Source organism: Aulonocara stuartgranti (genome assembly GCF_965226115.1).
Source record: "Aulonocara stuartgranti genome assembly, chromosome: 4".
NCBI lineage: Eukaryota > Metazoa > Chordata > Actinopteri > Cichliformes > Cichlidae > Aulonocara > Aulonocara stuartgranti.
In genome coordinates, this window is record NC_138942.1 from 9,835,658 (window position 1) to 9,861,500 (window position 25,843).

General features: G+C 40.5%; 1 protein-coding gene and 1 long non-coding RNA gene across 4 annotated transcripts in view; one reads left to right on the forward strand and one right to left on the reverse strand.

Moving 5' to 3' along the window:
• LOC309705887 overlaps positions 1 to 25,843 on the reverse strand; it is a 269,576-nt gene that overhangs the window by 41,754 nt on the left and 201,979 nt on the right. The gene's annotated exons all lie outside the window — the stretch shown is intronic.
• Positions 3,952 to 23,073, forward strand: ints1 (integrator complex subunit 1). Of its 3 annotated transcripts, none has more exons than XM_082530820.1 (48): positions 3,952 to 4,053; positions 4,413 to 4,532; positions 4,635 to 4,925; positions 5,041 to 5,237; positions 5,379 to 5,516; positions 5,600 to 5,759; positions 5,844 to 5,949; positions 6,131 to 6,317; positions 6,498 to 6,643; positions 6,734 to 6,875; positions 6,964 to 7,140; positions 7,224 to 7,332; positions 7,416 to 7,536; positions 7,623 to 7,700; positions 7,801 to 7,958; positions 8,219 to 8,318; positions 8,408 to 8,499; positions 8,595 to 8,655; positions 8,741 to 8,938; positions 9,146 to 9,275; positions 10,136 to 10,315; positions 10,480 to 10,629; positions 10,719 to 10,898; positions 10,987 to 11,091; positions 11,201 to 11,368; positions 11,932 to 12,043; positions 12,125 to 12,283; positions 12,375 to 12,521; positions 12,639 to 12,737; positions 14,864 to 14,988; positions 15,192 to 15,446; positions 15,552 to 15,711; positions 15,795 to 15,926; positions 16,140 to 16,308; positions 16,871 to 16,997; positions 17,103 to 17,218; positions 17,323 to 17,410; positions 17,504 to 17,754; positions 19,140 to 19,269; positions 19,767 to 19,900; positions 20,030 to 20,222; positions 20,347 to 20,471; positions 20,572 to 20,681; positions 20,895 to 21,008; positions 21,114 to 21,184; positions 21,274 to 21,365; positions 21,569 to 21,678; positions 22,153 to 23,073. In XM_082530820.1, exons 2-48 carry the CDS (start codon positions 4,478 to 4,480, stop codon positions 22,266 to 22,268), a joined length of 6,564 nt encoding a protein of 2,187 aa, XP_082386946.1. In that variant the 5' UTR covers positions 3,952 to 4,053; positions 4,413 to 4,477; the 3' UTR covers positions 22,269 to 23,073. The 3 variants fall into 3 exon arrangements, with proteins under 3 accessions (XP_082386946.1, XP_082386947.1, XP_082386948.1); XM_082530821.1 differs by having other exon boundaries at positions 8,222 to 8,318; XM_082530822.1 differs by having other exon boundaries at positions 4,650 to 4,925.

Below are 25,843 nucleotides of genomic sequence, written 5' to 3' on the forward strand. Positions count from 1 at the left end.
GCGAATATTCTGCACCAGTCAGACATCCAGCTGCTCAGTCAATGGCATAACCCTCTGTTACTGTCCATCTGGCAGCAGTGTATGCGGATGACCTGAAATACACCCGACGTGTGAAACAAAACAAAAACAGCAAAACCATGTGCGGCAGACTTGCCGGGGTTTTTGTCAGATCGACGTGCTGTGGGGTCTGGGTTCTTGCGGGCAGTTTTGAATTACAGGAAGTAACATTGACTCACTAATCTGGGTTCTTTCTGACTCAGACTTCTGAACTCCTAAGAAATCTGATCTGGTACAAAGAGGCCCACTGTTGTAAGGGGAGCATTCCTTTTCTTCCAAATACTCCAAATGATTTGTTAGCAGAAGAATGGTTTTAAGATATTTATAGGATACTTTAAACTCACAGCCAATTAACTCACACTGCATTAAAAATAATAATAATCCTGTTTTCCTCCCAACTAGATCCTTCCACAATGTCCAGGCACAACTTGCTGAATATACCTGACATATTAGACAGCCAGCTCTGGCACAGTCTGAGCTGTACGTAATTTCGAAAGCTAAAAAACAGCTTTTTTTTTTGTACATTTGTAGACTTCACATGTGACACAAGATTTAATTTGGAGCATTTACTGAACATTCCACTGACTTCACCAAAATGTGTTTCATATGAAAACACTTTACGTAACCAGCTGGCAGCTTAGAGCAGCATGGAAATGAACATGGTGAGGTTACAGTGGTAGTGATGGCAGTACTAGCTGGAGCAAACACTGGTGGACTGTTTAAAGTCTAATACCAAGATTCTCTTTTACGCTTTAAATGGCAAAAAAGTGAGTTTGGGGATTTGCAGACAGCAAGAGAGCAGAGAGAAGGACAGAGTTATTTCTCTTTTTTAGTCCTGTCACAGCTGAGCAATGCTTAAGGAATGAACAGTTCACTGCTGCTGACTATGGGCGGGACTAAATATGGGCATTATAAAGTGTAACACTTTGATGCTCTCATTTTTTTCCCCTAAAGCTACTGATAGCTGTAAATTTGAAAAAAAAAAGAAGTGAAGATTAACACATTTAAAATGAACACTGTTAATTCTTTATATTCAGAAAAGTTTAGTCACTGTTAGCATAAAATAAGCCTCCGCTTGCAAAGTGACAAGTGGAGCCTGTCTTAATTAAACCGATCTAGAGTTTGCTGCTTCTCTTTGAAATCATCATGCCACAATCTTAAGTTTTCTCTAAGACCTCCAGAAGAATATAGCAAGAGATTTTTTTTAAATTATTTTTTGCAGCCACGATTCCACTCTCAGTAAAAACTGTAGATTTTAGATGGCTGCCAGTTTTTACTGAACCGGCTGCCAAAGCAAATCCAACCCAAGAGTGACAAAACCCCTAGTTTTAACTAGAGGAGCTGCTGGTAGCTCATGCAAGTGTTACTGTCAAGGCAAAGGTTTAGACAATCAGAAAGAGATGGTTCCCTGTATTGAAGATGTGGCAGGGAAAATACTTTGATGTTTGAAGCAAAAAATTTAAGAGTAAAATACATTTTGCCAACAGGCTGAGGCTGGGAGTTCTAGAATAATTTGTTCTGTCTAGACAAATCAGAGGCAGAGCTTTTTGGTTAAAGTAACAGTAGACATGTTTGTCATACCGGGAGCTTAGTAGAAGAAGAACTGACAGAAATGGGAAGGTCTGGGGTCGCCTCCCTTCTCTTGGGGGACTGGGCGATCATTTATTGAACTATAAATTCTGCATCATAACTAAGATTATTGGAATATAATATGAGGCTACCTGTCTGAAAAGTGAATCAGAAAGGGACATTTCAACAAGGCAATAATTAACCTTCAGTCCACCCTGGAATAACTCAAAAGGAAGAACTGTAAGGTGATTGAATGTCCTTAAAGCCCAGAGTTCAAAAAGGATTTGATAGAGGAACTGCTGTTTGAAAACCCTCCTGCCTAAGGTCATCTGGCAACTGAAGGAATTTTGCATAGAGGAGTGGTTAAAAAATTTCAACCAGCCAGTGCCAGATAGTAAGCAATTATGTAAAAACTCTTAAAAAAGGTCATTTCTGCTAAAGGGGGCAAAAAAGCACCTGCATCCCTCCACAGAAGAATATTTAATCTTCATATTTTAGTAGAATAGCTGATTGACCTGCATCTCATTCCAGACCTTTGGCTGCGGTGTTTTTGAAAGCGAAATGCAGTTCTTTTATTAAGCTTAAAAGCAGCCAAAGTTTTGCTTGGGTTTAATTTTTTTCAATTAATTTTCACAAAGGATGAAAGTAATTAAACGCATGATGTGAATCAAATGAAGTGATGAGAGCTATCTTGTCTCTTAATTCAGAATAAAGCGCTTAAAACTCACAGTTCAAATGCAATGCTTGCCTTTTTGTCCTCCGACTTCACAAGGGAACACAAAGGAGACTAAAAAATGAAGGTTAAATGGGAAAGAAGAGGGGTATTTTTTTCAAGCTCGACCAGTCTAAAGCTGTAGTGAGGAACAGTGTGCAGAAATAATGATGACTATGATTATGAGATGGCAAAATATCTGCAGACTCTGGCACAAGTGATGATGAAAAAGCTTTGCAAGGCACTGACTGAAACCCATTAAGCAAATGCCAGTAACTATGCTTAAAATGATTCACGGTTTTGCAGCATTTGATAAAGTTAGAGTGATGACATCTGCTGGCCATTTCTTCATCTTTCACTTGGGATTTTAGAAAAAGACCTAATCAAAAAGCTGAGTCAAAGTATAAAACATTGCTGTTATTCTCATATTTTTCTCCAATAGAAAAAGATTTTGGAGATTCTATTGAAAAAAGTGACATATTTAAATATAAATATACTTAAATACTGTAGAGAGTAGTAAAATATTATTTCTGTCTCTTTATGTGACACTGATTTCAACTTAATTTTACCATAAACTATTTCAATTAACACATATTTATTTTTCACAAAATTACTGATGTTAACATCAGTAATTTTGATACAAAAACATTTTTATCAACACATTCTTGTTTATTTTTATTTTCATGTTATTAACACTAAAGGGAGAAGAAAAATGTGTGAATCTTTAGCGCCCCCAATTGGTAATATCGCGTAATTACTTCGCTTAAAAAAAAAAGAAAAAAAAGAAAAAAAAAGTTTTTTTTATTTTGGAGGTGACCGGAAGATGTTTTAAATTAAGTATTGACCAATGACAGTACACACAAATATACACGTTCGTCTGCTGTGATGGTGCAAACCCTGTGGTGTACAACACGTTTCCTTTAACGTGTATTACATTAGCATAGATAGTACTGTGACAGCATTATACACACATTATCTATGCTATATCAACAGTAAATGGAAACAGTTATGTATTATGAATCTATAATGTCGTTATTTTGTATAAGGACGCCCTCTGACGATCACCGCTGGCTCGTCAGTTTACAGGAACAATGACATAATACGACTTCCGGTTAAAAAAAACTTATTACAAAGTTTTAAACAAAGTTATAGGAGAAGATTTGTCATGTCTACCAAGGCAGATGTGATTAAATGATAAGTTTTTCCCCGCAAATAAAACTGGCTAAACATATATAGTTTTTATTATTAGATTTTTTTAACTTTTTTTACATATTGTAAACCACGTCTACTGGTACTGAAGCTGGGGAATAAAATCATAAAACTGTGATGGCGCAGTTCTGTCGTAAATATTACAGATGAGGGTTAAAGATAAAAATACCACCATGATTGGAAGAGTTAACCATTTTAATCTGTAAAAGTAATTACACACAAATGTTTGCTGCATAGACATTTAAGGATACGACGAACTATTTTACTTTGAACTGATTGGAAATGCCTTAATAATAAAAAGTTGAGAGAAGAGAGCAAGTTCGTATACGGAGGTGACGCTCAAAGTAGATGTACATGATCCTCCCTGGCGCTTGGTGGCGCTTGTTACTTGTTACTTGTTGGTATTATCGAGTAATTTCAGTCGAGAAAAAGAAGCCACCACGGCTCTGTCTGTCTGATAGCTTTGAGGCGGTGAATGACTTTTTTGTGTGAAGTATATCGTCCAGGTATCATATCAGTATGACTTTTATTGAGCATATTAATTAAACGAATTACGGTTGATTTAAATTAAATGAAACCTAACGCCTGTTAGTTGTCAGTGTTAACGTTTAACGTCGTGCTAGTAGTCATACTAGCCATAGTTTTCGTTGTTAGCCTAGCATTTTTTGTCTTGTGTGTTGTAAACATGTAATTAATAACCTTTATAGTGCTAAGCGGCATTGAACGCATCCTTCTTGCTAGTCTTCTTATGCTTTGATTTACTAGCTGTAGAGATTTAGAGCGATTTAAACTGCTATTTATTACTGGTTTTTAACTTTTCTGTTGTTACTAACCTCATGTTTATTTATTGTTTTGTTTTACACAGGCTACACATATGACACATACATGTCTCCCGCTCTACTTTGATTGTAATTGTGCCTACCAGTAAATATGAATCGTCCAAAGCCTACAACTCTTAGGCGCCCCAGTGCAGCGAAACCATCAGGTCGGACTACTTGTGCAACCAAATCCAATCTTAGCTGTGTGTTCCATGTTGAATAGCACCTAGGCACGAGAAACTAAAATTGTAACATCTGCATTTTTGCAGGCCATCCCCCTACAGGAGATTTTATTGCTCTGGGCTCTAAGAGCCAGGGAGGAGAGCCAAAAGCCCCTGCTGTCCTCCTGAAGGCAACCTCTACAAATTTACCTGCTGACCGCAAGAGAGAGACTTCCTCCACTCTGCCATCCTCATCAGGGCTAGCCAACCTAACTAAGCGGCCCAAACTATCCACCACCCCTCCTGTCAGTGCCCTTGGACGTCTCGCTGATGTTGCTGCAGTGGACAAGAGGGCTATATCGCCCTCAATAAAGGAGCCATCAGTAGTACCTATTGAAGGTAACTTTGAAGCCTGTGCATTTCTGAAGTGTTGTAAAATTTGAGATAGGAATGTCAGAAAATCTTCAGGTGACAACTGACAAGGAAAGTAAAAAAATATGTTTCTCTGTGGCAGTTTCTCCAGCAGTGCTGTTGGACGAGATTGAAGCTGCTGAATCAGAAGGAAATGACGATCGCATTGAGGGATTGCTGTGTGGAGCAGTGAAACAGCTCAAGATGAACAGAGCCAAGCCCGACATCACACTTTACCTTAGCCTCATGTTTCTGGCCAAAATCAAGCCCAATGTTTTTGCAACTGAGGGAATTATTGAGGTAATTATTTTAACACAGTTATTCTTCAGTACATATACACAGATGAATAATGTATATCAGCATTGCAATATTTCGCCAAGTGAACCTCACTGATTTGACAAAATCTTTGTTACTTTCCATGTGTTACACTTGTGTCACTAGGCCTTGTGCAGCCTCCTGCGTAGGGATGCTTCTATCAACTTTAAAGCAAAAGGCAACAGCCTGGTCTCTGTTCTGGCATGCAATCTGCTGATGGCAGCATACGAGGAGGATGAGAACTGGCCAGAGATATTTGTCAAAGTGAGAACACCCACAAAATTCAAACACATTTCTGTCATGCATGAGCTCTTCTTATAATTTGTCCTTCTGACATATACTTTCAGGTTTACATTGAGGACTCTCTGGGTGAAAGAATCTGGGTGGACAGCTCTCACTGTAAGAATTTTGTTGACAACATTCAGACTGCTTTTGGAACAAAAATGCCCCCAAAGAGTATGCTGCTCCAGGCTGATACGGGCCGCTCTGCTGGAGATCTGAGTGCAGGTATGGTACATTCAGGTTTCTGTAAGTCAGGACTACTGATGTCAGAAACAAGTGCTGATTGGTCATGCTGCTTTTGATCTTTAGGTAGCAGCCCTCATCCATCAACCCCAGATGAGGATGACAGCCAGACTGAGTTGCTGATAGCTGAGGAGAAACTCAGCCCTGAGGATGAAGGGCAGGTTATGCCAAGGTATGAAAGCTACCAACATAAATGTGACGGCCATAGCGTACAGTCTGTGTGTTCAGATTTACAGCATATATAGGTAACGCGGTTAAATTTTCACAATTGAACAATGAAAAATGATTGAAACAATGCACTGAGCTCCTTGATCATTTTGTGTTTATTGTTCTTATTCACTGGAAACCTGTAGGTATGACGAACTTGCAGAGAGTGTGGAGGACTATGTGCTTGATGTCCTCAGGGATCAGTTGAACCGCAGGCAGCCGATGGACAATGTGTCCCGAAATCTGTTGCGTCTGCTCACAGCCACATGTGGCTACAAAGAGGCAAGACTCATGGCGGTGCAAAGGCTGGAGATGTGGCTCCAGAACCCAAAGGTGAAACCCTTGATACTGACAGCTGTGTTAAATAAATCCATAGTGTTATATAGTTGTACTAATAATATGTTGCAGGATTTGTGTAAATAAAAGGTGAAATGTGGCCTCTAAAGATACAGCTATTGCAATACATTAAAAGTAGGCGACTAAGCATTAGCTTACGTTTTTCTGTGGTTGCAGTTGACTCGCCCAGCTCAGGACCTCCTGATGTCTTTGTGCATGAACTGCAACACCCACGGAGCAGATGACATGGAGGTTATCTCCAACCTGATCAAGATCCGACTCAAACCCAAAGTTCTTCTTAATCATTACATGCTGTGTGTCAGGTCTGTAAAGTTGTTCTTATTGTCACACATCTATTTTGTCATCACAGTCAGTAATTCGCACTAACCGGAGCTTTGGGTATATCTTTGCAGGGAGCTACTAAATGCACACAGAGACAACCTGGGAACTATGGTGAAGCTCGTCATCTTTAATGAGCTGTCCAATGCCCGGAATCCCAACAACATGCAAGTCCTCCATACAGTGCTGCAGCACAGCCCAGAGCAAGCTCCAAAGGTAAAACTAGATCGTTTGGAAAAATTTCAACAGAAATGAAATTATTTTTTAATAAACTCTGCATTTAATTTTATCTTTGTCTCGGCAGTTCTTGGCAATGGTGTTCCAGGACCTGTTAACCAATAAAGATGATTACCTTCGTGCCTCAAGAGCTTTGCTCAGAGAAATCATCAAACAGACTAAGCATGAGATCAACTTTCAGTCCTTTTGCTTTGGTTTGATGCAGGAGAGAAAAGAGGCCAGCTATGTTGACATGGAGTTTAAAGTCAGTGGATATGAAAATTCAGCAGGCCTACTTTGTTGAAGCTGTTTCGTTCATGCATTTAAACTTGGTTATTTCTCCCATAGGAGCGATTTGTCATCCAGGTGACAGATTTACTCACTGTTTCTATGATGTTGGGCATCACCGCTCAGGTCAAGGAAGCAGGCATTGCATGGGACAAAGGAGAGAAGAAGAGTGCGTTCTGTCTATTTGTCCTTCTGCTGTATTTAAAGTAGCTCGACTTGGCTTGGGTTAAACATGTGTCTGGTTTGTTTCAGATCTTGAGGTCCTGAGGTCCTTTCAGAATCAGATTGCTGCCATCCAGAGAGATGCTGTGTGGTGGCTTCACACTGTTGTTCCTACCATCAGCAAACTTGGTGCAAAAGACTACGTTCACTGGTCAGTATCCGTAGCAGATGTGTCGATTGTCCACGTGGAAATATTTTTGCTGCTTTATAAATCATTTATCTGCTTCATGTCTGCAGCCTTCACAAAGTGCTTTTCACAGAGCAGCCTGAGACATATTACAAGTGGGACAACTGGCCTCCGGAGAGCGACAGAAAGTGAGCAACCCTGAAATAGTTGCACATAATTTGCTTTTTGTTATTTCTTAATATTTTTTAGCTTCTGTAACTTTATGGACCTTTTCTTTTCATTCCTCAGTTTCTTCCTTCGCCTTTGTTCTGAAGTTCCTCTTTTGGAGGACACTCTGATGCGTATTCTGGTGATCGGGCTGTCACGTGATTTGCCTCTGGGCCCGGCAGACGCAATGGAGCTTGCTGATCACCTGGTTAAGAGAGCTGCCGGAGTTCAGTCAGATGGTTTGTGGAAGATCCATTTTGGTTGTAAATGTTTATGACTGCTGTTAAAGTTATTTATGATAAACTCTAGTCGAATGTTTGTAGATTTGTTAAACACTTGTGCCTCTCTTTAATGAGCTGCCATAAATATTTCAAGGGGCAACTTTTATGTTTTTTACGTCTGCTAAGTAATGTTAGTAACAAAGGAAAGACTATTTTCATTGTTATAGTTTTCTTGGCACGATGCGTGCTGCTGAGTTGTCTGCCTGTTTCTTGTTAAGCAGATCTCGAGGTCCTGAGAGTGGAGAGGATCCAGCTCATTGATGCTGTTCTGAATCTGTGTACATACCACCACCCAGAGAACATTCAACTGCCTGCTGGGTATGTCACTTATCCTTAATGGCTTTTAAGAACACATATAGGTCATACTGTTTACAGACTTAAGTAACAAATGACTACTCTTGTTTAAGGTACCAACCACCAAATTTGGCAATATCCACACTCTATTGGAAGGCATGGCTATTGTTGCTGGTTGTGGCTGCATTTAACCCTCAGAAGATAGGTACAGCAGTCATATTTACATACATCTTCATATAAGATAAATTGTTATAGGTATCTGTTGACAGATATGGTGTCTGATATCTTTTTTTCTTTTAGGTTTGGCTGCCTGGGATGGATATCCCACCCTAAAAATGCTTATGGAGATGGTTATGACAAAGTAAGTAAAGGTTATCAGTAACAGTTAAATTATTTAAATGTAATAATTCTGATTGGCTAACACTTTTGTCTCTGTGGTTTTATAGTAACTATACATACCCTCCTTGTACCATTGCGGATGAGGACACAAAAACAGAGATGATCAACAGAGAGTTACAGATCTCCCAGAGAGAGAAACAAGAGATTTTAGCCTTTGAGAGCCACTTGGCTGCAGCTTCAACCAAACAGACCATCACGGAGAGCAACAGCTTGCTCTTGTCTCAGCTTACCAGTCTGGACCCACAGTAAGATACCAAGACAGTTATTTGAGAGTGGACACCCATACTAGAATGAAACATTTTTGCTCATATATTAGGACATTTGAAATCCCCTATTTTACTGAAAAAAATTATATAAGCTTAATATCTTTGCATCACAATGTGAATGAAGTCATAACAAATAATCTTAGCTTTTATTTGCTGGTCAGAATCATAGCTGGTGTTTGTGTTTAGGGGACCTCCTCGTAGACCTCCCCCTCAGGTCCAGGAGCAGGTTAAAAGTCTCAACCAGTCTCTGCGTCTCGGTCACCTCCTTTGCCGCAGTCGCAACCCCGACTTTCTTCTCAACATCATCCAGAGACAGGTAATGACCATTTCAATAACTCTCCCAAACTCTGCATCCCCCCCCATCTCCATAAAATAACCCGTTTTTTTCCCCCTTTTCAGTTTTTTTGTTGTAGTCCCGACAGTTCAGCCACAGTACTGAAAAAGAGCAGTAGTTTATGTTATTAATCAGTGAGTTTTGTCTGTTGCGACTGAAATTTTTTTCAAACTCATCTTCAGTAATTGCCAAACAATGACCAAATTCAAGGCATTACATGGAACATATCGTTTTAAAATGTCCAAAATGACCTGGTCATTGTTGTATTATATTGACTTCAGTACTTATCTAATGTTTCCAAGAACATGTAATATTAGATTATAATTATATTAGATATAAAAGATTAGATTATGCCTCAACAAACATATGATGTGCATATTAGCTATATTAGCTTGGCTTGGGGCTTAGGCTGTACCACCCTGAGTGTGCCCGATTCTCATCTGATCTCAAGAGCTAAGCAGGGTTTGACCTGGTTTGTATTTGAATGGGAAACCACATGAGTGCTGTAAGCTTTAGCATGGTTGAGTTGTTGTTAGTACCATTGCTTCTGGGTTCAAATCCTCTTGCTGTCTTTGGCCTTTCTGAGTAGAGTTTACATATTTATCCCTGTACCTGTGTGGATTCTCCCCAGAAGTGCATGTACTTGTACTTTATTTGGTGTTTCTAAGTTGTTAGTGTGAGTGGTTGTCTCTCTCTTTGTGTAACCCCTGCAAACTGTTCTGGGTGTACCCTACCTCTCACATCCAGACTGATTGGTTGAATGGGACTGACTTGGAAGAAAATATAAATTGTGTTGCTGTTGTAATGTCAGTGTTAAAATGTATATTTTCAATCCCTTACAGGCTTCTTCTCAGTCCATGCCATGGTTGGCTGATTTGGTCCAGTCCAGTGAGGGATCCTTGGATGTGCTCCCAGTGCAATGCCTGTGTGAATTCCTTCTTCACGATGCTGCAGATGACAGCTTGCTCATAGACGATGATGAAGAAGGAGAAAGCAAAGAGCAGAAAGCCAAGAAGAGACAAGTATTTTAATTAGTTTAACATTATTTCTTAATTACACGGCTTCATCCCAAATTCATACCCTCCATACAAAATGTATACATGTGCTTGATAATAGAAATTTGCATCTGGGTACAAAATAAGACTTAATGACTAATCCTATGATTTCTAATCTTTATTCCTGTCAGAGACAACAAAAGCAGAGGCAATTACTTGGGCGCCTCCAGGATCTTTTGTTAGGTCCCAAGGCTGATGAGCAGACAACATGTGAAGTACTGGATTACTTCCTGCGCCGTCTCAGCTCTTCTCAAGTGGCATCAAGAGTCTTAGCCATGAAGGTACCGTCCTGAAAGGATAAAAAATGTTTCATGGTGTTGTGTTGTACGTAAATCATTATTTAAAATATACATTGCATATTTGTGTGCAGGGTTTGTCTTTGGTGCTGACTGAAGGAGGCCTGAAAGATGGGGAGGAGCGAGACCAGCCCATGGAAGAAGACTCTGCAGATGCTGAGCTCTTGCCAGGTTACCAGTGGCTGCTACAGGACCTCCCCAAGCTCCCTTTGTTTGACAGTGTCAGGGGCATGACATCCACTGCCCTGCAGCAGGTCAGTTTTTCTCAACAGTGGACTGGAAATAAGTGTAAAACTTTAATGAAGATTAATAAGAGTTTTGATGTCTGTTAACTTTCTAAAGGCCATTCACATGGAGACAGATCCACAGACGATCAGTGCCTATCTCATCTATCTATCCCAGCATGCACCAGTGGAGGAGCAGGCTTCTCATAATGACCTGGCTTTGGTAATCACAGCGAGTTGCTTGAGTTTCCACATGTCACTTTATTTTAAACCGTTCTTTTTGTCAATGAGCAGCGCTGACATGGGTCTGGTCTCCCTTTTGCTCTCTGCAGGACATTGCCCGGCTCATCGTCGAGCGTTCAACCATCATGAACAACCTCTTTTCCAAACACTCCAGCAGACCTGAGTCTGATGCTGTGCTCTATGCTTTCCTCTCCATCTTCTCTACGTATATTAAGAGGATGAGGAAGACCAAGGAGGGCGAGGATCTTTACAGCTGGGTGAGCACTGGCGATGAATGCTGCTCTCTTGATCTTCTCACTAGCCCACAGCAATTTAAACTTTTCCTCATTTTTAGTCATATAACTACTGTTACAATGTTGGATTCTCTATTAAAGATTTCAAATAATTGTCTAAAAGTAATCCCTGTGATCCAAAAGCTCAGGCTTTAGACTCCACCCTCCTTCTTTAAGGGAGGGTGGTCTTAAAGGGAGATAAAACTGCCCAATGCTGCGTTTAAGATAAATAAGGGTTATTTTAAACCTAGCAAAGCTAGTCTAGTTAAGTGATAAGAAAGTTAACAGAAATTTTTAAAATAGCTCCTCTTTTAAATAAATGTTAAGATTTTAGGCCTTGTAAACTAATAATTTTTCTGTTTTCATTGAACAGTTTTGAGTTAAAGAAAAAAAAATTCTAGTACTGAATAGCCAAGTACAGAAAATATTGAACTTCCACCTGAGAGTCATTCTAAATCGAAGAGTAATTTCTGTTCTTAAACTGGGGACATACACCAGGGAAAGATGCATTTATTTTGTAACTTCATGCTTTATTTTGTGTTTTACAGTCAGAATCTCAAGACCAGGTGTTTCTACGCTGGACTACAGGGGAGACTGCTACAATGCACATTCTTGTAGTCCATGCTATTGTTATCTTGCTAACTCTGGGACCACCCAAAGGTAGCCCTGTTTGCTTTAAAGTACATTGTCAGCACTGCTAAAGGGCTGTAAAAACAAGTTTAGCACTGTGTATCATTACAGGAGAGAGTGATTTCCACATGCTTTTGGACATTTGGTTTCCTGACAAGAAACCTCTACCCACTGCCTTCCTGGTTGACACCTCAGAGGAAGCCCTGCTGCTTCCCGATTGGTTGAAATTGAGGATGATTCGTTCTGAGGTCTCACGACTGGTTGATGCAGGTACAACTTGTCATGTGGATAAAAATCTTTGTTTTTCATCAAATAATTCATTTTTTACTTTTTAATGAATGTGTGTGTACCCTTTTATCAGCTTTACAAGACCTCGAGGCTCAGCAGCTGCTGCTTTTTGTTCAATCTTTTGGGATTCCAGTCTCCAGTATGAGTAAACTTTTGCAGTACTTGGATCAGGCTGTGTCCCATGATCCACAGGCTTTAGAGCAAAACATCATGGACAAGCGTAAGATTTTCTTTTCTTCTGTGTTCTACCTGTTTTTTTGTTTTTGTTTTCTTACTTTTTGGGGGATTTTTTAAAATTGTTTAACATTGATCTTACTGTGTATATCCTCTGTCACAGACTACATGGCCCATTTGGTTGAAGTGCAGCATGAGCGAGGGGCCACTGGGGGGCATACTTTCCATTCTTTACTCAGTTCCTCTCTTCCTCCACACAGAGGTCAGTGTCTTTATCCTGTAAAACATTCAGTGTTGGGAAGGTTACTTTTAAAATGTATTCCATTACAGAATACAGAATACATGCCCCAAAATGTATTCTGTAACCTATTCCGTTACGTTACTCAATGACAGTAACGTATTCTGAATACTTTGGATTACTTAATATATTGTGGCGAGTTCAGACAAGGAGGAGACGGAGGTATCGTTTGGTCTTGCTTCCCGTGAGCTAGCCAGGGAGCACAGCCGTTTATTACATTTGCAGAAGAACACACTGCCACTAGCTAACTGCTCAGCGCGGCAACCACAACACACATAGGGCGCCCTCTGACCCCGAAAGGACACACCGTCGCAGCGAGAGGGCGTCACCCGTCACCATGGCAACATACACAAAACATAACTGTACAAGCAGAACCCCGAACAGCCCTGACCCGCTACAATATTATCATGCTTTTTACAACAACGTGAATGTACTATTGCTGTGTGATTTATTACTATTACTGAAGGTCCGCGACTCCGAACTGTAGTAAAGGGACCTCTGACTAATGCTGGGCTCACACTGCGATTTTTGGCCCATTTTGAGCCGATTTTTGAGTCGTGCGATCGTTTTGGCGATCGGCCCAATTTTGGCCTTCATCGTGCGTCGTGCATCGTGTAGTATACGTGGGGTAACGAGAAGCGATTGACACCTCACGACCAGCTCCCGATCATCAATCGCTTGGTCGTGAGGGTGTCACCGCAGTTTGCCACACTGCGCACGCGCAAACACAAATGTCAGTGAAAAAGACGGCGTAGCACGGCAGTGCAGCGTGTGATCTGGACACAAGCGATGGAGGCACAACCTGTAGAACCATCCGAGCCCTTTCGATGTGGCCTCACAAAATTATCACGACCACAACAACCGTGAAAATAGTTGGATCGACACTGCTGCTCAATCACAGCTGCCTGACCAATGTTTTTCATTAGCAATTTAGCAAAGTTGATGGTGGTGGTGTGTCTGTGTGAGTGAAAGATGGAGAGGGAGAGCGAGCGACAGAATTTCTGTTATAACCTTCATTTTTATGGACGCACAGTGTGAGCACTCAGGTCGCATCAGAGCATCGGGCCGTATAGTGTGAGACCCTGCATCGTGACCTATGAACTTCTAACCCCTGCGAGTCAATCGTACAGTTTGAGCAGGAGCTGAATCGCGCGACTGAAAAAATCGCACAGTGTAAGCCCAGCATAATACGGCGGGGTCCCTGTCGGCTGGTAGCCGAAAAATAGCTCTACTTTGTTGTGTGGGTCAACTTTTCTTGCGACAGACAGAGAGAGGCGTTGAAAGGCTGCTCCAACGGAACTTGTTGTTTTCGGAGGAAAACACGAACACAGCGTACAGTCGAGTCTTAATAGCTTACTTACAACTGGGCTCGTCAGGCACTCTTCTTGGCTGCAGTGGTTATTATTATATTTACATGCTTCCAGCTCCCGTTTTTGCTCGATGACTGCTCGTACCTTTCCACTCCCCTTTTTCTCCCTCCTAGCGCTCACAGACACATAACGTATATGGCAGTCCATTCTCCCAGCAGCACGGACTACACTGAACATGATGCTACATTCTTTAGAGCTATGCTTGTAGCATTCTGCCTGTTAGCTTAGCACAACAACAACAACAACGAAAAGGCGCTCTCTCACCCAGGAAACACACAGTCGCAGAGAGAGAGAGCGTCGCCCTGTAACCATGGCAACCGTAACGCTGCCGCCTGGAACAACAGATCGTAGCTGTCAAACAAAACCCAAACAGTCCTGACCCGCGACAAAATGAAACAGGAAAGTACCCCAGTGTATTCCATTTATTTCAACAAAGTAACTGTATTCTGAATACCACCTTTTTAAACGGTAACTGTAACGGAATACAGTTACTCATATTTTGTATTTTAAATACGTAACGGCGGTACATGTATTCCGTTACTCCCCAACACTGAAAACATTTAAGTAAACATTAAAATCACTGGATAGATTAAATGTTTATCCACATATTATGCGGTACACGGCCCTGGGCTTTAATTTGAAGTAGATTGCAAAGTTACACCTCAGAATTTATTGCATTTTCAACATTATTTAATGTTCTTATTGCACTGTTCCCGGCAGATTCATCTGAAACAAGTAAGGCCAAAGTTACAGTGGAAACTCCTCACAGCTCTGTGAAGATGAGAGCAGCCACTCAGCTTCCTGTAGTCGGGCCTGACGATGATCTCACTGGCATGTTGCTTCAGGTAGGATGTACTGGCCATTTATTTCTCCACTCTTTCTGGCATTATTTAAACTATTAGCTCACTTAGTAGACAAGTTACAATTTCCTTTGGGCTGAATTTTATTATTTATTTGAGTTTTAAATCCAAATAAAAAGTAGTTTATTTCTTTTGAGACTGATGTTGGGTAACTTCTCCTACTTTTTTTTTTCTCTTAATCTTTATAGATTTTCCCCTTGAAAGTGGACCCCCGCTGGCATGGCCCTCCTCCCAGTCAGGTCTCCCTGGCCCTCCAACAGGCCTTAGCTAAAGAGTTAATGCGAGCTAAGCAGGGCCAGATTCAGCAGGGTGGTTTGGCATTTCGACTCCTGCAGGCCATTGCAGCCTTGCTCGCTTCTGCTCATGCAGGGCCAATAGTAATATCAATGCATCGGAGTCACTCTCTGTCCTGCCCTCTTATGCGCCAGCTTCATCTCTATCAGGTGGAACACACATACACAAGCAGAGTCAGTTCATATTTCTATGTATTTTTATAAAGCTTCTAAATACAGTATTCCCATCTTTTGCTTTCTGCATGTTCTTTGCAGCGTCTCGTTTCCCAGGACATTGCTTTCTCATCACTGTTTCTCAAAGTCATTGTTGAGATGTTAATCTGGTTAGACAACCCAACTGTAGAGGCAGGACCACTAAAGACTCTGCTCAGATCTTTTGCTGGACAGAACTCTCACAAGCACAGGCTCAGTGATGGTGAGTATGCCAGTAATTTCTTTGCAGATGCTGCTTTATTCATTTTCTATAAACTGCGAGTAATGTGTTTCTCTGCTTTGCAGTACGTACAGGTTTCCTTCACCTGGCTGAGGCGTTGGCATATCGCAGAGATACTGAAGTTCCACTGAGAGCCATCATAGCAATGCTGAAAACTGGAGAGAAATGTAATGCAGAACCTGAACTTGTTGGCAAAGGTAATAATGAAGTCACTGGATTGTTTAGGAGAGAGATAGATAGATAGATAGATAGATAGATAGATAGATAGATAGATAGATAGATAGATAGATAGATAGAAACAGCAGCTTGAATTAGGAACTATCACTCCCATACTCCCATTTATTGTGTTTAAACAATATAAAGGTGGTCCAAAGCCTATGATAAATACACTACTTATTAATATTTTTCAGTGCTACAAGGGCTGATGGAGGTGAAGTCGCCATATTTGGAGGAGCTACTGTCTCTGCTGATGACTGTTGGTACACAGAATGGGACAGCGGGCTCTGTTGCTATGGTGATTTCTTTGCTCCTTCAGGAAAGCGAGGAGCGAGCTGTGAAAAAGGAAGTGGATTCTAATAAGTGAGCGCTACAATTCTATTTCCCTCACAAGTCATGCAAGAAACATTTATATTTGACAGGACTAGATGGCAAACATGCCTGCCTGGGACAAATAGCAGAACAGCGCCTGCTGCCTGTGGCCTTATACTTTAAACTCCATTTGGATTTTAACGTTGAATTAGCTTTTCAGCTTTGTGGTGGCTTTTCAGATGCACGTGCTATGGACATCAAAGACATCTGTAATCAGTTCTGCCACTGAGAAGTTGCTTACTGTGTTATATATTTTCTGATAGGAGTACAAGTAGAGGGAGTAATAGCACTATTGGATGCTCTCTGTAAATTGTCAGAAAAGGGATGTAGCTCTAAAAGCTTTGTTGTCATTATTGAGGCTAAAATGATAATTAAAGGTGACAAAGACAGGTTCCATGTAACAACTTCAAAATTGGTTTGTTGTTTCTAATTGACCAGTACAACTTTGTTAACACTAAATATTATTATTGATGTGCCTTAGCTCTCCTGTTAGTAGTTAACAGATGCTGAGTTACATTTGTATAAACTAATCCTTTGGTTTGATCTTTGGCAGTGGCTCAGAGGTGACAAAGTCAGGACTTAGCTCTGGGCTTCTGGTTGATTGGCTGGAGCGTCTTGACCCTGAGGTTACTTCAGTGTGTCCAGACCTTCAACAGAAGCTGCTGTTTGCCCTCAACAAGGTAAGATAAGGCTTGTGTGCAGATAGTGTTCTTGGCTTATCACACCAGAGAAGGTGTTTGCTTGGCATTAGCGATGCATCCTTTCTTACTGTTTATCTGTTTCAGGCACGAGGGACCCCAGCTTACAGACCTTATCTTTTGGCCTTGCTTACACATCAGTCAAACTGGTCCACTCTGCTGCAGTGTATCAGTGCTCTTCTCAGCAAGCGCAGAGACTACAAGTATGTAGTTTTATCACAACCTTTGTCTGCCACAGTCTTGAGGTTTTATTGAGGATTATCCTATGTGTAGAGAATTCAAAATTTCACTTTGCTGCTTTTATTAGACTGGACCCATCCTCTGCTCTGGATTTCTTGTGGGCGTGCAGCCACATTCCTCGTATCTGGCAAGGACGTGACCAGAAGATCCCTCAAGTAGGATCAAAAGCTTTCATAGTTACCACCTTTTTTTTCTTATTTCTTTTCTGCTGATGTTGGTGACTGGTGCTCTCCTTTTGGTCTTTTTAGAAGAAAACCGAAAAGTTTGTTCTCCGGCTCAGTTCAGAGGAGCTCATTAGCCTGATGGACCTGATATTGTCAGAATCAGAGCTTAACAGCCACGACACACTCCAGGATGACAAAAACAGTGTGGACCAGGCCCCCTGCTCCCTCATCCAATCCAGACTGCCCCTCCTTCACTCGTACTGTAATGGAAATTTAGAAGACATCAAGAAAGTATCAGAGTACCTCATCAACTGCTCAAAAAAATGGGAGGACAGGTAAGGTTTCTTCATCTTTTTGGGGGTTTTTTTTTCAGATTGATTTTTTCTTTATCCATTCTTAGTTGGTAACACATATGTTTATTGCATTTAGTTGTGGATATTTTACCATAGTAGTCAATTAATCTTATTGTGACACATTGTATTGATCACACTAATTGGCCCCAATACTGAAAGTCATTTTTACCTTCTTATGCTGTGCTGATAAACTTGGGGTAAATCGCACCAGATTTTCCTTCTCAGTGCAGATGAACTTTTCAGACTTCCTCTGTCAGCCACAATGCTGTGGACCAGGGAAAACTTGATAATTAGGTCTATTGGTGTGAAATTAAAACCAGCAGAAGTCGTCTGTACTGTGATCTCTTTAAAAGCTCAGTGTATTATAATGAAGGCAAGAGGATTAAGGCTGAAGCTCTAAACTTGCCTGTGTTGTGAATTCCTGCACTGACTTAGCTGTCAGAGATCAGGGTGCAACTCTTTGTGGAGGCAAACCCTCCTTTCATGAATATGTCTCTGGTTATTAAACCACTTTAATGAGGAAACTTTGGCCAAGGTCAAGGAAAATTAGCTTCAGAATTACAGTAATTTAAGTGCAAAATATGGCGGGATAAAAACATGTTGAAAGTAGAGGGTTTCGGCCTTGTGTCGAGTAAATACTTGATTGTATGTTAAGCATTCTTCTTGCGAGAGCTTGCTGACAGATAAGCTGGTGTTTATTCCAATTACACAGAAACTATTGAACAGTGAGCCGATGTTTTACTCTTGGTCAAGGTCGCTCTGATTTGCTTAATGCATAGCTGTAATAAACTGCTCATTTAGTAGAAGTGCATCATTTGAGCCTGACAAGAGCCTTAGCAAGTAAGAGGATTTTATAAAACTGCATTGACTCGAAGGTGAATACCTCTGAATTGCATCAAGCTATTCATGTCAATAGCTTGTGTTAATATATGTTAATTGTTGTTGCCTACAGACATAAATAATAGGGAACTACTATATCGTGTTCCTTAAACTGGTGTCACGTCAGCTCGGTGTATAATCACTTGCAAAAAGATTAGTTTGGGTGAATTTGATAAAAGTTACATTATAAAGTCAGTGGGACTCTTGCTCGCTTGAGCAGAAAAGCTGTGACAAGTGTTCTGTGACTGCACAAAAAGTAAGCGTCCATTTACTGTCAAATAAAAAGGTCCAAGTGACACAACTCCATAACATGAGGGATTAAACTCTTGATTATTTTCTCGCTAAGTTTGGAGCTTTAGGATGGACAACTGAACTGTTCTAAGCCAATAATGCATTAATGGTGTCTTCCCCCCGCCTCCCAAAGAAACTTTTCATGGTGGAACCATAACATATAGCATACTTAGTGTTTTGTTTATTTTGGCTTTCAGTGCAATGAGTAAGAGGTGCCAGAACCTGCTGCTACAGATCTATCTGCACTTCCCTGAGGTCATCCAGCACGTTGCCCTGCCTGAAAGCACGTTCAGCAGCGGCGGGGCAGCAGATGGCAGCAGCTGCAAGGTAAAGATGTCTTCCCTCTGTTATAGAACTTCTTGCCTAATCTTGTGTAGGCTCCTCGTGCATTTTTTTGTATCCAACGACGTAAAGGTGGACTATAAGTATAAACAACATCAACATGCCAGGATCCAATAATGATCCAGCTTTGCAACAAGATGTTACTGTAGACTGAATGGTATAGTTCTTACTAAATACAAGTAATTGAGTGATTTGATTGTGTCTTTAAATGTAATTATTCTTATTTCCCTTTATTCAGTGCTACAATTAGTTATAGCAATATCATGATGTTGTGTATTAGAAACGGGTCACACATCGTAACTTGCAGCTTTGCTTAATGGTTAAACCATCTCTGATGTCCCCACTAAAAGTTCTCATAATGCTGAATTGTGTTTTTGTAAAATATTTTGTCTCTGTCTACCTAATAAATAATGTTTTCTGAATTCTTAAAATCACAATTTCACTACTACATACCACTTACTGCCAAATGTTATGTTTCTCAGCTTGATGTCCTGGTGCATCGCCTGGTCACACTGCTTGCTGATATAGGAGACTCAAAGTCTGCCGAGAGCCGCGTGTCTGATGCCAACCTCGCTTGCAGGAAGTTGGCTGTATCGCACCCTGTACTGTTACTCAGGTGAAAAAGAAAGACTAAACTATGATGCCGTTTTTTGTTGCATGAGCTTGTAAATTATCCACCACTATAGATGTGTGTGTTGTGTTTAAGCTGATTACTGATGCGCTTTTGTTTCTTTTGACCTTCCAGACACCTGCCCATGATTGCAGGCCTCCTACACGGTCGCATGCACCTAAACATGCAGGAGTTTCGCCAGCAAAACCACATGACATTCTTCAGCAATGTACTCGCTATTCTGGAGCTTCTGCAGCCACTTGTTTTCCACAGTGATCACCAGAGGGCGCTTCAAGACTGCCTTCTGTCTTTTATGAAGGTCCTTCAGGTGGGTAGCTCCACGTTTCCAAATCTTCTTTAGGGGATTTAGTATCGGGATCCTACCAAAAGGAGCTACAAATAAGATTTTAATAGTGTCTTTTTTATGTTTGTGCCTCTCTCTTGCCTTGTAGAATTTCCAGAGGACACGTTCGCCGTTGGTCTTCATTAACAAGTTTCTTCAGTTTACACAGAAGTACATTACACACGACGCAGCAGCAGCCATTCCTTATCTACAGAAGCACTCTGACATCTTACAGTAAGTGGCAGCAGTAACTTTAGAAAGCATTCCTGATGGGTAAACACCTTAAAAAAAAGTCTGCAGAAAGACTTGGCAAATTTTTCTGTTCTCGTTTCAGGAGTTTGTGTGCAGAAAATCCAGATTTGGTCCAGCTGAAATCTCTCCTAGCTGGACTCACTTTGCCTGTAAAAAGCTCTTCTGCAGAGGTATCTACAGAAGAGAGAGATGGTAAGAGTTGCTGTTGTCCACATTTGATCCTCATGTGTAATTACACTAAAGCTACAAGTGATCACCTTGTGCCTGCTGGCATACTGTATATCTGAATACATTGCTACGTTTTCAGTGATACACTTTGAGAGCATCTTTTGTAATTTCTCTATGCAAACTGTGGTTTCCACAAAAGCGTGAATTCTTTAATCTCATTTTTTTTCTCTTTACCAGACGACTTGGCTGCAGGTTCTCTGCCCTTAGTCAACATATCGGCCTCATTTTTACTGAGCGCTGCAGACATGACAATGTACTTGAAAAAGATGTCAAAGGGAGAGGCAGTCGAGGGTAACTTCTCTCCTCTATGTCCTACAACATACTGAGTAATGTAGTGTTTTAATACCTATAGTGAGTAATACACTCATTTTTTTCTCTCCCCCTTAACTGCTATAGATGTGTTGGAGGTGTTGACAGAGGTGGATGAGAAGTCAAGGAGGAGCCCAGAGATCATACAGTACTTCATTGTGAGTCACAGAAAATGGACACAAAAAAGGTCAAGTGCAGTGTCTCAGTGTGAAACACGTCAATCACCACCTTGTGTTTCTGTTGGTAGAATGATCTGCAGAGGCTCATGACTTCGCCTGAGGAGTTGTGTCGGAACATGGCCTTCAGTCTCGCCCTACGCTGCATTCAGAATAATCCATGGTAGGTTCAAAGCATTTCAGGACAAACCACTCAAAGGAAAACATGCTGATAGCAAAAGAAAATGTGTGGCAATAACTGAGAGGAGGAAAAAGGCCAATAGTCATGAAAAAATATGTTGATCTCTATCTGTCATTGTTCTTTAGTTCATATATTTATATAATTTCTGATTGCTTACATAAGAGTGTGTGTTTCTTGTGTTGTAGCCTGGCAACAGACTTCCTGCCAACTTTCATGTATTGCATGGGTAGTGGCAACTTTGACGTGGTGCAGACTGCTTTAAGGAATCTTCCGGAATATGTGCTTCTCTGTCAAGGTAAGAAGACACTTCTGTGAGTCCTGCGCTGGTATTCTGGTCAAACGAACCACATATTAAACATTTTGTAAATTGTGTATTTTTAAATATTTTAAGTGATTTAACCTCCTAGGACTTGGCGTCCACATATGTGGACATCGCATTTTGGGTTATTTAGACCAAAATACTAAATTTTACTCCACAAGGGCCTGATAACCATTTACGAGGACATCATACTGCTACTGTTCTATCAAAATTTTAAACGAATATCCTCATATGTGGCTCTCATTTTTTATAAAAACAAAAATAAGGTAAAAAAAAAAAAATCAGGTAATTCTTTGTTTTTACATTCATCGGGCCCCAATATGCCCAAATATCAAAGAGAAATTAAAAATGCATGCCGTGGAAGAGTTTGGGTCTTAGGTTAACAAAGGTCTTTGTCGCACATTTGTAGCTGAATGATGCCGTGTTCTCTTTTCCCCCCTCCCTCTCCAGAACATGCAGACATCTTGCTCTACAAGGCGTTTTTGGTGGGTATCTACGGACAAATCGACACCAGTTCAATGATCTCAGAGTCCATGAAAGTCCTTCACATGGAAGCAACAACCTAACGATAAAGTGTTTGACTCCACGTCTGACTAAAAATGCTGTCAGTCATTCTTTGCGTTCCACACCTTGATATTATGTTTTTTCAATCCCTTAAGTTCAGTTCAGTAATTTCAGGATAATTTATTAACTTCAAGAAATGCATAAAAAATCCCATTGAATAAAATGAAAATAATATAATTAAAATGGTAAAATCAGCGTAATTGTAATAATGGAACAGGTATTACTGTGCTACATTTGAATAGATATGGATTATTTAACTTGGTTCGATTACTTCAACAATAAAGTTAAATGGAACATCAAAAGGTCATATTATTATATAGGAATATTAGTTGGAGACAGCAGAGCGGATAACGTTGAAGAAATTCTCAACAGAAGATAATGAAAAATAAATATAATATAGGAATTCATATTTCATAATTTGGGGTGTAATTTGGAGAGAAACTTTTGCATTTCTGAAGTTATTAAATTATTTACAGATGCACTATTTCAACGCTTCATGAAAAAAAAAAAAGGGTTTTTTGGCTTCACACTTTTAATAGTTTTGAAAATGAAGTCCTTCTTTGAATTTTTGAATTTCCAGAATTTGAAATTAAGAGTTTAACTTATTTTCTTGACTGTATTAGTTGGTTTCAAGAAGAGCTTTCATTTATTAACTAGTTATTAAAATGTTCGAAGAGCTTGTGAATCATTAAAACTAAGAAACGAAAAAGTGTAACTGTTTAAACAGTGCTGTGAATTCCTTTCAAACCTGCGCACCATTTGGAAGCAACCTTATTGTGAACTTAATAAAATAACTTTTGGAAAATGCCACTTTTTTATTTTTCATTCAACTCAACCTGACAGGATGTGAGGAGTGTAATATTTCAGTAGTTTGGAAGCTCAGTGGAGACACTTTGATGGAACTTAATATGGAAAGCAGTTTAAAGTTCAAAATGTAGCAACAGAAATTTCACAAGAACCCATTATTAGCTTTCAAAATAATATTTTAGCACCTCAAAAAAAAGATTGAACTGAGGAAAAATTCATGCTGTAAGGATTCATTTCATTCCAATATTTCTTGGATCCTGATAAAACTGGAAACAGCTGTCACATGTACGCTTGCTCTTCACTGGGGTGTAACAGACAAATTAAAGGCGTGATGCACATGCTGTGATGGAAACCATTTTGCCATGAAAGTGTGAGTTGTTTTGCCCAGTGCCAGTGACTTCATCTGGAAACCTCTTGATGGAGTCAAAGGGATAAGTTAAACAATCTGCAGGCATGCCGGTAAACTAGCAAAGTGGACGTCCACATTTATGGTAAATTAACCATGGTGGTAATTGTTCAATCACACAGACCAAAGGCTTCTTTGAAGATGTGATGTGGGTAGGCCGTTTTACAACGTAGAGTGCTCCTGGTGTTTTGTTACATAGGAGGACGTGGAGATGCAGTCGCAGCACGGTTGAGGATCATCAGTGATGGTAAGACATGCCCACACTGGTGGGTCAGTGGAATCTGTCATTCAGAAATGTTCAGTCACCCATTGAGATATATGGGCCTGGCAGCTGGAAGCAGGTTTTCTTCAGATCAAAATAATGTGTTTTTTCTTATAAAAAAAAACCAACAATAACAAAACTGTTGGACAAAGTGCTATAAAAACGTATTGGGGGACTGTCACAGGGTGACTTGTGACAACAATGATGTTCATAATTCAAATTTTAAACGTTTTGAAAATATATATCGTGCACCATACTTGCTGTGTGATATGTTAATTGCACCTGTAAGGTGTCCTGTAACTCGCCAAAAATTCTGTTTATGGTTATCAGTCAACAGACTACACAAGTCCAAGCAGCTTGGGCTCTTGGTCCGGCGCCAGCATCCCATTGGCTGGACAGCAGTGAGGCGGAACAGAGATGAGTGACAGCGAACGAGGAAGTGGTGGGAGGGAGAGCGGGGGGCCAAGCCTATTGCTGAATAGCCTGATGGACCACTGACAAGTTAACAACCTCTGTCTTTATTCATCATACCAATCCAGATCCACTCAAAGGCAGCTGCAGAGAGCTAAATGTTTGCGTGATCACAGTTAACATTTTGCTTCATGGTAAAATAAAGAATCCTTTCAAAAAACCAAATCTACTGCAGAAAGTAATTATGCACTAAATGTATTTTGGCACCGGCTTTAACTGCTGATTTAAGGGTAAAGAGTTCAGAATAAAAGTAAATGTTATTCTTATTTAATGCCGTGAACGTCAACTTGTTGGTGCTCCTTATCACATTTCAGATTTCTCCCTGGTTATTTGCAGCTCCAACACCGAGGCTTCTCATATGGTCTCCAGCCCCCAAAACACACACTCTTGTGTTAAGGCCGTGACCTTGGTGGGGGTGGGGGTGGACTAATCTACCAAACGGTTTAAGTTGTGGTTAAAACATTTCAGCTCCATCTCAACCTGCGGTACACTTTTCTTTTTTTAACAGCAGTCACTTGTGCATAACGAGTGCTTGGAGTTTTCATTTTTACAGAACATTTTGCTGTAATTGTTTGGTACTATACAATTCGAATGCTATAATTGGTTTGCTCAATGTAAGATCACTTTAATTTGAATACACAGTCTTAATATTTCTTCCAGCACCAACCATGCAAGTGTTGGAAAAATCACCGATTTTCCCCGTCCATGTCAAAGTGGACAGTAAATGAGCGGCAAGCAGGAATGCCGACCACTGGAGGCCTTTTGGTCTTTCTCTCAGCTGCAGGAGGGGCCCTGATGTGCCACTACCTGCCCATGCACATCTGTCTGCTCTCCGTCTTCCTCTCAATGGCACCCTCGTCTTAGATCATCTCCTTTTACTCCACGCTTGAGTTGCACTTGGCTTGCATGGAAAAAATGTGGACCGTCTCTCGCCTCTCTTCTCCCTGGCACTTTGATGTCTCAAGTGTGATTGCTTTTGGATTGTGGCCGCTTTCCCTTGAAGGTTTTGACATGAAAAGCAGGCTGGGCTCTCAGGTTTATCCCATGGCCAGTGATCCAGGACTAAAACAATCAACCAGTTCGCTGTGGGATACTGTTACCAGCGAGAGTGAGGCACCAACCATGGGGGCTTCCTCAGTCATCATACTTTTTCTCCCCTCTAAACTAAAATGTTTTAGGTGTGTTGATTGAATTATACAAATCCAAGCTCCCATTAATAGATTTTAGACTTAAGTTTGTGCTGACAGTTGACACTAAAATATATAGAAGCTAGAGAATACATTACAATACATTCCCAATGTGTTTGCAGAGGTGGACAACTGAAATGATCCAACATTTTTAATGAATTAAAAAGAAATGAGGCTAGTAATTGCAGTTAAAATTGACCCAATCAGATAAGTATGATAATGTGACACGTCATTAACAGCAGAGGCATAAGTGACAACCCTTAAGCTTCACTTATACTTTCATTAAATATTGAATCTGTGCTCATTGCTGTTCCAGCCTGCAAATTACACCAGATAGATAAATTCCCATGACAGTGGAGCTGACGATAATCATCCATCTTCGCATGACATTTGGCAGAACTCTTGTTTTATGAGCTAAAGTGCCACTGGAGTGGATCAGAAAAA

Coding starts and splice junctions, on each gene's coding strand:
- ints1 (XM_082530820.1), top strand. CDS start 4,478: ATGAATCGTCCAAAGCCTACAACTCTTAGGCGCCCCAGTGCAGCGAAA. Junction 4,926..5,040: donor ATCAGTAGTACCTATTGAAG/GTAACTTTGAAG, acceptor TCTCTGTGGCAG/TTTCTCCAGCAGTGCTGTTG. Junction 12,044..12,124: donor AACTCTGGGACCACCCAAAG/GTAGCCCTGTTT, acceptor GTATCATTACAG/GAGAGAGTGATTTCCACATG.